This window comes from Pongo pygmaeus, chromosome 10 (assembly GCF_028885625.2).
Source record: "Pongo pygmaeus isolate AG05252 chromosome 10, NHGRI_mPonPyg2-v2.0_pri, whole genome shotgun sequence".
Lineage (NCBI taxonomy): Eukaryota > Metazoa > Chordata > Mammalia > Primates > Hominidae > Pongo > Pongo pygmaeus.
Window position 1 is genome coordinate 47,419,071 of NC_072383.2, and position 14,426 is coordinate 47,433,496.

Genomic DNA, 14,426 nt, shown 5'->3' on the forward strand with positions numbered 1-14,426 from the left:
CAGAATGAGGGTATATATCTAGTTTGCTGCAGAGAATGATTTTTTCTCTTTTAAAACCTTTTTTTTTTTTTTTTTTGAGACGGCGTCTCTCTCTGTTGCCCAGGCTGGAGTGCAGTGGCATGATCTCGGCTCACTGCAACCTCTGCCTTCCGGGTTCAAGCGATTCTCCTGCCTCAGCCTCCAGAGTAGCTGGGACTACAGGCGCGTGCTACCACACCCGGCTAGTTTTTTGTATTTTTAGTAGAGACAAGGTTTCACTGTGTTAGCCAGGATGGTATCGATCTCCTGACCTCGTGATCCGCCCACCTCAGCCTCCCGAAGTGCTGGGATTACAGGCGTGAGCCACTGCGCCCGGCCTTAAAACTTTTTTTGATAAAGAAAACAGGTTGGATGCAGTGGCTCACACCTGTAATCCCAGAACTTGGAGAGGCCAGGGTGGGAGGATCTCTTGAGGCCAGGAGTTTGAGACCAGCCTGGGCAACATAGTGAGACCCCATCTCTAAAAAAAAAAAATTTTCTTTTTTAAGTACAATTTCCATTTTATTTTTCTCCAGAGAATAGTCTGTCTTCAGCCTTTAAGAACTCAGCTCCTTACATGGGCTTTGGTGGGGGACGTGGGGCAGCACCCACAGGTCTAAATCGGGGTGAGGGTGTTTGGTCCTTGTGGGCTTCACGAGATTGATTCCTGACTACTTTGCTGTGAATTGCACAACTCACACAGTAATGTAGCTCACATACAGCTTGGGAAGCACATAGGCATCGAAGACGCTCACTTCAGAAATGTCCCTGACTGCTGCGGCCTCCACTATGTTTCGAATGACGAATTTCTTAATGGCCTTGTCCTTGGGCATGCATCGGGCACAGTTAGTGCAGTGAATAGGCTGCACGTGGCCGTGGCCCTTTTTGGCACGACCGTTGTTCCTTCTTTTCTTCGTCATCTTGGAGGCACGGACCGGAGAGACAATTTTTTTTTTTTTTTTTTTTTTTTGAGACGGAGTCTTGCTCTGAACCCCAGGCTGGGGTGCAGTGGCGCAATCTCGGCTCACTGCAAGCTCTGCCTCCCGGGTTCATGCCATTCTCCTGCCTCAGCCTCCCGAGTAGCTGGGACTACAGGCGCCCGCCACCACGCCCGGCTAATTTTTTGTATTTTTAGTAGAGACGGGGTTTCACCGTGTTAGCCGGGATGGTCTCGATCTCCTGACTTTGTGATCCACCCGCCTTGGCCTCCCAAAGTGCTAGGATTACAGGCGTGAGCCACCGCGCCCAGCCAAATTTTTTTTTTTTTTTAAAGAAAACAAAGCACACTATTTGTAGAAAATCTAGAAAAGGGTAAAGAAGGGAAAAAAAAAAAACAAAAACCACTGGCAACCCAGAGAAAACTTGAGTTAACATTTTTGGGACATTTCCTGCAAAAGGCAAAGTGCCCAGTGAAGTTGAACCTGAAGCCTTGTCATAATCTTTTGCTGATGCCTTGATGCCATTTTGGGGGATGGGGGAGGTGGCCTGGCAGTTTTGTCTTCCTTTGTTTGGAAAATCCAGCAGAATGGGTCTTGCACATTGGAAAGGCAAACATTCACCTATTATTCTTGGAGAAAACAGTGAATTTACCTGAATTCTGCAGGAAGATGTTGCAAACTGAGATATGAAGTGTTCTGCCTTAGTAAGGATCAAATCGTCTTTTAGCCAAACCTTTCTTTGAAGTGCAAGAAATTGATTCCCCAGGAGTGTCTTTAAACTCAAGTGCATGTCTTCCTCCACAGAATCATTTTAGATAAAATACTGGGTCTGTGTGGAGGGCACACAATTATGTGGGCCATGGGGTGGCTCATCTGGGTCCAGGGTCTCTTAGCAGAATGCTGGGGGATTTAGGAAGTTTCCCACCATGGAACAGTTGGTAGTCAAGGGCTGCCTCCAGGCGTCAGGTGTGACTGATGCCACCTGCCCTGCCCTGGTCAGTCAGCCCACATTGCCCTGGAAACCAAGGTGACGCCTTGCATTTGCAAACACCAGAGAATACAGCCTGGTGGCAGATGGATCAGACCCTGGTGGTAAGAATGCGGATGGACCCTCTGGTCTCAGCTTGAAAGAGGTGGAGTCCCGCATCAAACCCACTATGCCAAACTCCTTCCCCAAAAGGAAATAGGAGAAATATCCTGCAGGCAAACAATTCTGTTCTAACTAGGAAATGAGGTAATCTACCAAGTTCAAGCAGAGAAGAGGGCTTGAAAAACCAAGAAATAAAAAGTGGGAAGGAGGTAGACCTCTTCAAGCCCACCTGGCAAGAAGCAGAGATTTACAGCTTGGTAATATTATGCTTAAGCCTATAAAAGCAGAAAGGATAGGACAGTGGGATAGGAATCTGGAAGTAGAAGACAAGAGGTAAGAAAATGGGATACTGACTTAAAAAAAAAACAACAAAACTCAGACATCCAACTTGACCCTCTCTGTCTTGTTAATTTCTTCAATGATGATATTAACTAAGAAGGGGTAGGAAGAGAATTGGGGAAGGGGTAGGAAGAGGAGAATGCTGAGAAGAAAGTCTGGCTGATGGGACCAGCTCGTCTGGATTAACCTTCTGATCTTCTATAGAGGAGGAAAACCAAGGTCTGGAGAAGAGATGCAACTCTGCTCAGAGTCTGCATGTCCCACCCAGCCTGGGACACTTGGGGCCTGAGTGCATGTCCACAGCCATCTTCCCCAGCTCCCTCTCCAAGGGGCCACTCAGCCTCACACCGTGCCCAAGCCCTGGGCCAGGAGAATCTCTCCGAGCCCAGGTACCCTTCCGGGCCTAAGCAGGCCCTACTCTCCCAACCCTCAATTACCTTCTGGGATGACTCCAGCCAGTTGCCCTGGTGAGGGGGCTGTGTCACAAGGGGGCCTGGGGTCCCTCAACCTGGCACCCATGCAGTGTCCCCCGACCTGGCCTGCCTGAGTCCTTCCACACAACAAGCCGAGCCAGGGGCAGGGAGGGGGCCTCCACATTTTATTAGGGATACGGCAGAAGCAGAGGCAGGAAGCAGAGCAGCCGCATTTTAAACAACAGATAAATTAACCGCAGTGTGGGGCTGGGGGCTGGGCCAGGTGCTTCAATATATAAAAACAACAACAAAAAAGACGGACAAATAGACCCCAAAGGCATGGGGCAGGGGAGGGCAGCACCATCCAGACAGCAGGGAGGACCAGGGCAGAGAGAGAAGGCAACTTGTCCCCCTGGCCCCCAAACTCCACCAGCATGGGGGCCTCCAGGAGGGCCTCTCGAGGGCTTTGGGGCAGAGGAGCAGCCGGGTTGGGCAGAGATGGCACGGCTGGTGGGCAGGAAGCCCAGCACCACAAGATGGCTCAGCCTGAAGTAGGGGCTGGGGGGCTGCGACACAGTGGCCTTAAACCCGCAGTCCCTTCAAGGAAGAGCCTTACTCTGGGTGAGAGAAGGGACCAAGGGCGGGGTCTCTCCCTGAGCTGAGCACGGTCATCTCATCCGCAGTAGCAGTGGGTGGTGGGGTGTGCCAGGGACCCCCTTTTCACCTTCTTATCCACCTGCCTCCTTGGTTCCTTCAGGGAGGGGCCCCCGTCTCCGGGGGCTGGGCATGAAGAGAGCCGGTCCAGTCTGTGGTCCCCAACTCCAGCGGGGCTGTGGCGTGGCGCAGCCCCTCAGCCCTGACTCCCACAGGAGGAGAGCGAGTCGTAGAGCGAGTCACTGAGAGACTCTGAGGTCTCCAGCCCTGGGGGGCCCCCACTGGCCACTCTGCCTTCCTCGGCCATGTCCGAAGTGCTGGGGGTGCGGCTACCCCCGAAAGGTGGGCCCTGGGGCGTAGGGGACGGGCGGCTGGGCTCCTGGCTTCGCTTCCGGTCCACGGGCAGGGCCTGGGAAAGGAGGGGCAGCTCGGGAGGAAGCTCCTCTCCACCTTTCCGCCCAGCCTCAGAGGCACTGAGCTCTGAGAGGCATCTGGGCACCTGATGGGGGGCTGCTCCAGAGGGGGCCCAAGGTGGGGTATACTTCAGAGGAAACAGGCTGGAGGTGCAACTGAGAACAGTCCTACAAGGTTCTGGGGAGGGACAGAAACCCTTTCCCCACGAGAGGAGTGCAAGGAGGGCAGTGGGGAGGGCCGCTCACAGGGCATCCCAGGGGTCCTCCTCCCAGAGGGTGCCACACTGAGACTGTGCGACACACAGGCCGTACCTCACTGGAGAAACTGGTCTCCCCACATCACTCCCTCCTGCTCCCGAGTCCTTTCCCTTTCCTCTGCTGCAATTCTCACCATGGGGGTCCTGGGCAGCCCCTCCAATTGTCGGGGTGGGCACATGAAAGGGTCCGAGGAGCTGCCGGCTGCCCTAGTATTGGGGAAGGTCCAGTTCTTGGCCAGCTGGACAGGAGGGGTGGGGCCTGGGTCTTCACAGGGATCTGTCCAGGAACAAAGGGAAGGTGGATGGAGCTGCCTGGGCAGCACCAGGATGCCCAGGGGCATCCCACCCTCCCACCTGGACACTCACCATCAGGACAGGTCTCATGGCCCCGGTGGCCCGGAGCAGCGGGTAGCAGTGCAGGGAAGGCTGGCATGCTGGGGTGCCGCCCACTCACCAGCAGCTCCTCTATGCCTGGCACTTCCCGCTCCAGCGTGTGGGCGCGGCGGGGAACCTTGGTAAGGGGTGGGGGCCGAGCTGGGGGTACCCCAGGTTGGGGATCCAGCCGCGGTGGCTTGGTCTTAGGAAGATTCTTGCTGGGGGTCCCACTGCTACCATGGTCTGGGGGTGGGAAGGTCCCAATGCCACTGTCCAAGGTTCGAGTCAAGGAGCCACAGGCTGGGGAGGGGAGGGCCCGTTAAGAGTGTGAGGCTGGGCTCAGTCCCCGGCCTGCCTCTACTTCCCGCCCAGCCCAGGCTCCACCCCTACTCAGGGTCCCTCTTGGCCCAACAGGCTCATTCCACAGCACCTGTCCACCATCCCCACCTGCACTGGGCTTGGGGAAAGGGTGCAGGTGGGGCGAGTACCCTGAGGGCAGGGAAGGATTTGCTCCTGTGTAGCTCCAGTGTCCACCTGGTGCTTGGCACCAAGATAGCACACAGAGCCTGGCACCTGCTGCAGGGACAGGAAGAAGTTAAGTGGGAAGAAGTGGGTAGGGGGGTGGGGGCAGGCCCATCCTCAGCCCCTGACCCTGCTGACCTGTGAAGTGTGAGGTGGGCACTGGCTCGGCCAGGCTGTCCTCCGAAGGCATCTCTTCCCGCCTCCCTGGCTCGCTGCTCGGCTGTGTGGGGTACAGGAGACCTCATAGTCCACTCCTCCCCTCTCCACACCCCTCCCCATGCCTCTAGAGGGTGGGAATGTGGCTGTGAACATATGGGAGTATGAGGATTAGGGCCCCGGAGTATGGATCTGAGAGCCCCTGCAGACTGGGAAGCCCCTCTCCCCTCCCCAGTCTCCCCTTAGAGACCGTGAGTGCATCTGGCACTCATGGTCTTGGGGAAGGGGAACCCTCTAGGGGGTAAGAGACCTGGCAGGGCCAGAAAGCCAGGCCCTTTACCCAGTCCCTGCCCCAAGAACTTACCTTTCCAGGAGGTTTTCCACAGCCCTGAAGAGGGCCCACCAGACCATTCCGGGGCCCACAGGCTGGCCAGGGGCTCTTGGGATCAGAAGACACCGGCTGGAAATCCCCGTACTCAGGCTTGGGCTCCCGCCAGCTCTTGGATGGCAGCTCCTTGCCATCCACCCTATGGGCAACAGCACAGATGTAGGTGAGGGTGGTCTTGCCTGCCCAGACATTCCAGCCTTGCACCCGCCAATGGTGCTGGGTTTAGGGAGGCACTTCCTGCCATCCACCCCCGGGGAAGGGGACATGTCATTAGTGATTGCTCCCACCACCCTTCTTGACACTGGCAACAGGCAAGGGCCCTAGGGAACCCCAGAGGAACAGAGGGCAGGGGAGAAGACGGGAGAACTCCCCGAAAGTTATCCAGGGTCAAGCCTAGAGACTGCTTGATGGTGATTCCAGGTAGACTGGCAGACCCGGTCACATCCTGGTCCATGAACGACACACTCCACCTGCTCTAGCTGAACTTCTGAGCACACCTGCAGTCCAAACCACACACCCTACCTGGGGCCCAATTCCTGCAGACTTTCTGCCTCATCTGGCCCAGACAGAGCAACCCCAATACGGGTGGATCCCTTCTTTAAACCACAACTTCTGTCGTGGCAGGTGTCAAAGGGCAAGATGGGAAGAGGACTCCCCTTGTCCCTTTCCTGAGAGAGAAGACCTTCATCAGCCCATAGTTAGGCTCTAGACTTCACTTAACTATCACATGCAGACTGCCTCATCTGGTATGGAGACCATCCAGGAAGATGTGGACTGTTAACTCTTCTCAAATGAGAAGCCAGCAATGAGGCCAAGCCCCTGATCTTTCCTCCAGGCCAAGTCACTGACCCCCCAGCTGCTTTGGTGGCCTTCTATCCCTTTTGACCTCTGGGAAGCCCCAGCTCCCAGGAAAAGCAGGCCTAGCTCCAGATGCAGGTGTGCCCACGAAGGGAAAAGTGCCCCATGCCCACCAAGCACCTGTTGACTGATCCCAGGCCCTCACCTGTTTAGCAGCTGCTGCATGAAGGTGTCTGCACCTTGGTACATGCCAGCCAGCTGGCCCTGCACCTGCCCCAGCCCCGTGTTGGGCCCTGGGGCTGGGCCACCAGGCCGTGGCCGGGCCCTGCTGCTTAGGTAGGCCTTCTCCTCTTCCAGTGCCCGACGCAGGTCTTCCGCCTTGGCCATCAGCTTGGAGATGTTGAGGCTCTCGGCCTCCAGCTTCCGGGCTTCCATCTTGACTTCCCTCCGGAGCGGGGAGCCCCCACCAGCCCCCTCCTTGTTCTTGGTGGCCTCCGTGCGGCGGTTCAGCGCTGGCAGCTTGCTCTTCTTAAGGCCGAACCAGCTGGCGATGCTGCTGGTGTTGCGGTGCTTGACCTCGGCGCCGGGGGCTCGCTCCTGGCCCTGGAGCCGCAGCACGTTCTCCTCAATACCCTTCATCACCTTCTCCTCGATGGCTGAGTGTGGGGCCAGCCCCTCAGGGCCCTGGCTTGGGTCAGTGGGGCCAGGTACTAGGGGTGTGGACCGGGCCGTGGTACTACCACAGTCTGCCCAGGGAGGGCCCTTCCCTTTGTCAGGCTTGGGGGACTCCTTGGTGACTGGGGGAGCCCCAGGTCGAGGCACCACCTTGGTGGGTGACTTGGAAGGGAGCTTGGTGGGGCTGCTGTGAGGGCTCTTATTGGGCTTGCCCAGGCTTGGGGCTGAGGTTGGCACTTTGGCAGGGGTACGGGGTACCTGGGGGCACAGGGCCCCTGCCAGCCGGCTCTTGGCCAGCTCTACTTTGGTGAGGCAGCTCCTTGGTGAGACAGGCTCCAGGTCCACCCGGGCCCCCATGGAGTGAGAGGAGTAGACTCGGGCCCCAGGATCCCCCATGAGTCCAGGTTCCTGCTGCTTCAGGCTGTTTGTGCCCAAGGCCACTGCCCCCCGTATCCCCCCCTTGGCTTCTAGCTGCTCCGGTGGCCTGTGGATGGAGGGCACCATGTCTCCAGCACTCTCCCCTGACTTCCCAGGTCCCCGGGTCTTTTCGGTGCCAGGCCTGGCTGGCACCCCATTCTTCTCTGGGCCCAGGGCCCCCTCGGGGCCTGTCTTCAGCTTCCCCAGGGCCGCCAGTCTGTCCCGCAGAGGTGTGCTGCCAGGATCCCCAGGTCGCCGTCCTGACCCCTGGCTGGGCTTCTTGGATGAGTTGCCTGGGGTCCTGCGGCCAGGATGGGGAGACTCCGAGCCTGCCTTGTCCAAACTCTTCTCCTGGGGGCTCCCATAGGGGTACGATTCTGCGGGGCAAGGGCTGGGGGGGACTCCAGGGCTTCTGAGGACCTCAGGGGCCTGTGGTACCTCCAGAGTTAGCTGTGGGTAGGTGGGCACCTGCAGTGGGGATGGAGGTGGCTCTGGGGAAGGCCCCCTAAAGGTGCTCCGAGAAAGGTCCAGGATGTTCTCATAGCAGGGAGACACCACTGGGCCTGGGGACAGCGTGGTGGACAAGGCTGACTGCAGGGGTCTGAGCTGTGCGGAGTCTGGGGTTGTGTAGCAGGGTGAAGGGCTGGTGGGCAGGCCTTGAGCCCCCTCTGGGGACAGCTCTCCTCCACCCAGACCCCTTCGGGGCAACAGTGGGGAAGGGCTGCCGTCTGAGCCACTGTTCCGACAGGGGATTCGCGAGTTCCGGGGGAGCTGGGGACTGAGCTGCGGGCCTCCTGGGCTAGGGCTCTTCTCCGAGGTTGGAGGCAGCTTTAGAAACTTGAGACCCCTAGCTGGAGAGGGCAGAAGGGGTCCTTGAGCTTCCCCAGGAGAAGGGGGGCCAATTTGGAGCTTGCTTTTCACCTGAGATGAGGAATGGGGGTGGCCAGGCCGAGAGCCCAGTGGGGCATCCCCAGCACCCATGAACATGCTAAGGAAAGGAAGGGGCCCCTGGCCCTCTGAGGTAGCACCGAAGCCTGGCCTGTGGGCCTCTGGGGTGCCCCCACCCCAAGCTGACTTGGGGAGGCCTTTGGACTTAGACAGCTGTGGGGGCGCCTGGTCTGGGGAGGATGGCTGCCCGGGACCTGGGTGGTCCCCGTTGAGTGGGCCTGTAGCCCCAGCCAGGAAGGCCTGTAGGTAAGACTCTGTGTCCTCAAGGAGCTGGCCCAGGTTCAACTGTCTGCGGGCCAGGGCACCGAGCAGGGTGTCGGGGCTGGGTGCCTCATTGGGGTAACCTGCCTCATCAGAAGAAGAGGAGGAGCTGCTGCCTGGGGCACAGTTTGGGCCAGAGCTGGTGCCCTGGACCTGAGGAGGTCCCCTGCTAGGACCCCAGGGCCGCCCAGTGCCCTCTTCCCCTCCCGGACCCCCCAAGAGGCGCTCCCAGTGCAGCAGGCCTCCCAGGTTGCCAGGGCCTAGCAGCAGGCAGGGCGCCCAGGGTGAGGGTTCAGGCTGAGGCGGGCCACACAGCTCGCCATTGATGGGCTCTGGGGAGCCAGGCCCCTGGCCTGGAGGCCGCCAGGGGGTGGCAGGTGAGCAGAGAAGCAAGGGGTCAGTCTCTTCCAGGGCTCTCAGCACCTCCAGAATCTGGGCCTTCTTCCGAAGGAATGGGGATAGGGCATCCAGCGCTGGGGGTGGGGCGGCTGGGGGGCCTGGGCCTCCTGGCCTCAGCCGCTGCTCCCAACATACCTTAGGGGAGAGATGATGGCATGAGGAGGAGACCACAAGCAGCTGGGATCCAGTTCCAGGCCCAGGCCCTGGGCTGGCGTAACAGGGAATGCCAGGAACAGAGCTGGCCTGGTTGTGTCTGTGTCCCCAAAAGGAATTCACAGCAACTGGGATATGATGGTTCCGCTTCAAGGGTTGCTCAACCCTGGTTATCCCAATTCTTCTTCCTGGCACGCTTGGGGTTGGGCAGACATCCTACATCCTTTTCTTGGTTGCTCCAGCCCCTACTCCCCACAGCCATTTGGATTAGCAGGGCTGACCACCTAAAACTCTGACCTCTGTGTTTGTCCCAGGGGAGGGAGGCCTGTCCATTTCTCAGGCCCAGAAAGAACACACAGACTCCAGAAGGGAGTGTGATGTGGCCAAGTCCTAAGTCAGTCACTATAGGCAAACCCAGGCCTCCTCAGGGAACACAGCTGACCCCGCTGACCTCATCCCCAGCAGAAAGGGGTTGGGGGTGACGCCATGCCCAGCCCTTTCTCGGGGGTAGCATAGTGTGGTATAGTGGGCAACCCATAGGCTCTGGAGTCAGCCTGTGTAGGCTCAAGTTCCAGTTCTACCTATCGATAGGGCCTTCAAGTTATTTGAGCTCTAAGCTACTTCACTGTGTCATCTGTAAAATGGGATGATTATTATGTTAACCTCACTAAGGAAGACAAATGAGATCCAGGGTGTTCTACACAGTGCCTGGCATGCAGTAAGAGCTCAGTAAGTGTTAACCATGCCTCCTAATGCATTACTAATGCATTTGCTCACAGGGCCAGTGGCTAGGATTGGGGATCTGCTTTTCTTGGCATTCGGCTGCTCACACTTCCAGCCTGGACAAACGTCTGAGCACTGTGAAACAGCCCTTCTCTGGATATTTGCTAGGAAACATCAGTGGAGTACTGACCACAATACCCAGCCCTCCTACCTCTCTTTGCCCAGCACAGTGCCCCAGAGGCAGCGGGGCAGCCGGTCTCTCAGTGGAGCTCAGGGAGGGGGAGGCTGGTGGCTCTGATGGTGGCTGGAGTGGAGTGAGTGGGATCTGCAGAGGTAGAGGCAGAGTTAGCACAGTAGCTGTCTGACCCCAGCTCCCTACTCCCTCGCAAAGCCAGGCCTTCCCCTCTGAGTCCGCTCCTTCATGGAGGACTCCCAGACTCCCAGCCCCAAATGCAGCTCTTGCTGCTGCCCCACCCACCAGTAAGAGAAGCCTCAGGAGACCACAGCACAGGCAGATCTGGGGTCTCAGAGTGAGACTGGTCAGAGGGCTTTGGAGAAACATGAATGTCCCAGGTCCAGAGGGCCACAGCAAGTCTAACTCAGGGTGCCTTTCTTAGCTCCAGGCCTGCTTTACTTTTCTGTGGGGCTTCCTCTCCTCTCACAAAGAGGGTTACCGCAAAGGTCTCTTCCTGTTCTGACCACCTGGGATCTGAGGATCATAGCGACAGCTGAGATAGATGGTCTTAGAAAAGAGATGGCAGGGAGTTATAATATTTTGGTCTCCCCCACCTGGTCTCATGTGGAACATCTACTCTGAGGACTGAAAAGGAAGGATTTAATCATTCTCAGTCCCTGAGAATGTAATTTCCTTCTCCTGGGCATCTTGTGGCTAGATACAAGTCAGCTTTAACTCCTCCCTCTCCCTCATTCTTCACAGCCTTTAAACCCTGTCTCTGCAGCGCCCCTCAAGCCCCCCTACCCCACAACCTATGGCCAACTGCAGCAGCGCCTCCAGCCCAGTTCTTCCTGCCTCTGGCCTGCACTGCTCAGCATCTCATGCAGTCTCCTTGACCTGGTTTGGTGGTCTTTCAATCTCCTGTGCACAAGACAACCTAAAGCATCTTTTTTTTTCTTTAAACTATAAACTCTAACAATGAGATGAGTTTTTTTTTTTTTTTTTTTTTGAGACAGGGTTTTGCCTCTGTCACTCAGGCTGGAATGCAGTGGCACGACTGTAGCTCACTGCAGCCTAGATCCCCTGGGCTCAAGCAATCCTCTTGCCCCAGCCTCCTGAGTAGCTAGGACTACAGGCGCATGTCACCATGCCTGGCTAATTAAAAAAAATTTTTTTTTTTCTACAGATGGTGTCTTGCTATGTTGCCTAGACTGGTCTTGAACTCCTGGGCCCAAGTTGATTCTCCCTCTTCAGCCTCCAAAATGTTGGAATTATAGGCGTGAGCTACTGTGCTTGGCCTCATTTTCTTTTCTAAAGCATTTTTGTGCTCGAAAGCCTCCTATGCCTGCCCACTGCCCATGGAAACAAGTGTGAACTCCTCTGCAGGCATTCCGGGCCTGGCTGGCCAGCTCTTCCCATGCCACCATCTCCCTCACTGTCCCTTCACACGTCCTTTGCTCCAGCCAAGCTGCACAGCTTGCTGCTCTCTGGGCTTCCTTGCCCTTGGATCTTTGCTCATGCTGTTCTTTCCACAGGGAATCCCTCCGCCCCAGTCCCCATTCCACTCTTAAAATCTCCCATCCTGCCGGGCATGGTGGCTCATGCCTGTAATCCCAGCACTTTGGGAGGCCGAGGCGGGTGGGTCACCTGATGTCAGGAGTTCCAGACCAGCCTGACCAACATGGAGAAATCCCGTCTCTACTAAAAATAGAAAATTAGCTGGACGTGGTGGCGCATGCCTGTAATCTCAGCTACTCGGGAGGCTGAGGCAGAAGAATCGCTTGAACCCGGGAGGCAGAGGTTGCGGTGAGCCGAGATCGTGCCATTGCACTCCAGCCTGGGCAACAAGAGTGAAACTCCATCTCAAAAAAATCTTCCATCCATCCATTAAGGCCCAGTTGCAATGTTGTTTCCATCCTTCTCTTATGGCCTCCCCACACTGTCCCCTGGGTTCTTTGACGGCACTGTCACACTCTGCCTTGTGGCATGGCGTCTCTACCTCCCTGAGCTCCCAACAGTCCCAGGGTCCTGGGGTCCTGTTGGCCTGCAGAGGCCTCAGCCCTTAGACAGGGCCTTGTGATGCAGTCCAATTCCATACGTGTTGTCAAAGGCACTGCTCACAGTAAGAGCTTAATTGGTATTTGTGCAAAGGAGCTTTCACCCTAGCAAAGCACAAGCTGGGAATCACATCATAAACAGCTGCCACTGACTGACTATCTACTGTGGGCCAAGCGTGACATATCATCTCATTGAATCTTCACGTCAACTGCAATATGGGTATTTTTATCCTTATCTGTAAAGAAAAAACTATAGTCTGTAAACCTTAGTAATTTGCCCCAGGTCATGCAGCTAAGAAGTAGCTAAGTTAGGGATCCAACCCAAGTTTATCTGAGGCCAAGCTTCGTGCTCTTTCCATTATGTCATGTTACCTCTGGGGAAGATAAATCTATTGGCCCAAACCCCACGAGGTTCCAGAATTCATTTAGGTAAAAAGTAAATGATTTAAGGACACTCGACCCCTCTGTTATCAGCAGTCATTGAGAAGAGTGTGCTGGGGTGGGCTGAGCTGGTGTGGTTGGGCCTCTGGGGATTCCAGGGTAAACCCTGCCACAGGGACAGATCTAGGGCAAGGAGAACTGCAGAGTCACTGCTGTGGACTCTGACCCAGCTCTGTGCCAATCTGGCGAGACGGGGGCTCCAGAGTGGCCATGGTGACAAGGGGCCTCCTCTGCGAGGGCCAGGCTACCAGTGAGTGGAGGGGCTGCCTGCTCAGGGGCTGGGGGCCAAGAGCTGCCTAGTTTGCCTCAGACAGACACAAACACGCACACCCCCCTCCCCCATACACACACACAGAAAAGTGCTTCTCTTCTTGTCAAAGTGAGGGGAAGGGGCTGGCTAACCTCAAAAACAACCTGCTGCTCACCTCAGGCATCTGGAGCCGCTCCTGATCCTCCCACCCCCATGTCTTACCCCATCCTTGGGGGTTCCTCACAGCGTAACCTCAAGTGACACCTTAACTCAGCCCAGGAGTCACTCCCAATAGCCTCCTGCTTCTCCTGGGGAAGGCAGGTGTCAGGGCTCCCAGCAGAGACTGTGAACAGTTATCAGATCTGAAATGTCTTTCCTGACCTCTCCGTGACACCATACCCCAGGCTGCCTTACACCCAGCCCTACCCCTGCACCCAGCCAAGAAGAGGCTGTGTCAGTGGCCAAATAAGCCTCTTGGAAGCTTGAAATAATTGCATCTGCAGACTCCACCCATCTCCCCACCCGAGGCAGGAGCAAGTGCAAAGCTGTGTCAACAAGAAGGGACACCCTCCCGCTGGTGGGGAGCACTGGGAGGAGGGAACAGCCAAACCCAGGGGACTTGGGTAGTTTCCATACCCCCAGAATGGAAGGTGGACAGCTGATGGCCTGCTCCCCTAGGTGCACGTCAGAAGACTGTGATGGGCCGATGGAGCCGAGGAGGCAGGAGGCAGTGCGATGGGAGTGAAAGGAGTGCAGATGCCTACCTGAGGGAGCGAGCCCGTCATGAGCTGGAGTTTCTGCTGAAACAGGGCACTCAGCATCTGGTTCTGCCGTTCCAGGTCAAACACCCTCTTCTTCAGCTTGATGCACTCCTCTCGCAGGTCCTGCCACCCACCCCGGGAGGTGCAGGAAGAAGAGGAGAGGATGGTGGGAGAGTGTCACAGTGCTCTTCATCAGAGCAGCGGCATGCACGGATCCTGTCTGGAGGCCCCAGGACCCTTCTGGGCACACCCTTCCGCTGCAACCTCCTTCGATGAGGAATCTGAGCCTGCCGATGTTGGTAGCTATAGCATCTTCTAGGGATGGTAAATTCTCTAAAGTTTATCACCCCTGGTGGGAGGTAAATCCTATTCTCTTTGTTATCTTTCTCATCCCTAGAATCGACCCCCCTGACTCTTTTTTTCTTTTTTGAGACGGAGTCTCGCTTTGTCACCAGGCTGGAGTGCAGTGGTGCAATCTCGGCTCGCTACAACCTCCACAACCTGAGTTCAAGCGATTCTCCTGCCTCAGCCTTCCTAGTAGCTTGGACTACAGGAGTGCACCACCACGCCCAGCTAACTTTTGTATTTTTAGTAGAGACAGGGTTTCACCATGTTGGCTGGGATGGTCTTGATCTCTTGACCTCGTGATCTGCCCACCTCGGCCTCCCAAAGTGCTGGGATTACAGGCGTAAGCCACCACGCCTGGCCCTCTGCCTCTTAGAAACCACACATTAAAAAAGGGCCTATATAAGACAGAGCAAGGCCTTGGAGTCAAAGTGGCCCTGATGTCAAGAAGTTATCCACC

At 56.6% G+C, this 14,426-nt stretch overlaps 1 protein-coding gene and 1 pseudogene across 3 annotated transcripts in view; both read right to left on the reverse strand.

The window, feature by feature from the left end:
• Positions 1-514: 514 nt before the first annotated feature.
• LOC129010899 (small ribosomal subunit protein eS26-like) lies at positions 515-1,043 on the reverse strand (annotated as a pseudogene).
• Positions 1,044-2,966: 1,923 nt separating this feature from the next.
• NCKAP5L (NCK associated protein 5 like) overlaps positions 2,967-14,426 on the reverse strand; it is a 37,310-nt gene continuing 25,850 nt past the window's right edge. For 2 of the 3 annotated variants that reach the window (XM_054445542.2, XM_054445543.1), the window contains exons 6-13: positions 13,625-13,744; positions 10,149-10,262; positions 6,567-9,196; positions 5,540-5,702; positions 5,158-5,239; positions 4,489-4,797; positions 4,257-4,399; positions 2,967-3,861 (exon numbers count right to left, since the gene is read on the reverse strand). In XM_054445542.2, coding sequence (XP_054301517.1) covers positions 3,649-3,861; positions 4,257-4,399; positions 4,489-4,797; positions 5,158-5,239; positions 5,540-5,702; positions 6,567-9,196; positions 10,149-10,262; positions 13,625-13,744 — 3,774 coding nt within the window. In that variant the 3' untranslated portion in view covers positions 2,967-3,648. Of the gene's footprint in view, positions 3,862-4,256; positions 4,400-4,488; positions 4,798-5,157; positions 5,240-5,539; positions 5,703-6,566; positions 9,197-10,148; positions 10,263-10,415; positions 13,605-13,624; positions 13,745-14,426 lie in introns of those variants that run through there. The other variant, XM_054445546.2, reaches the window with a different exon arrangement.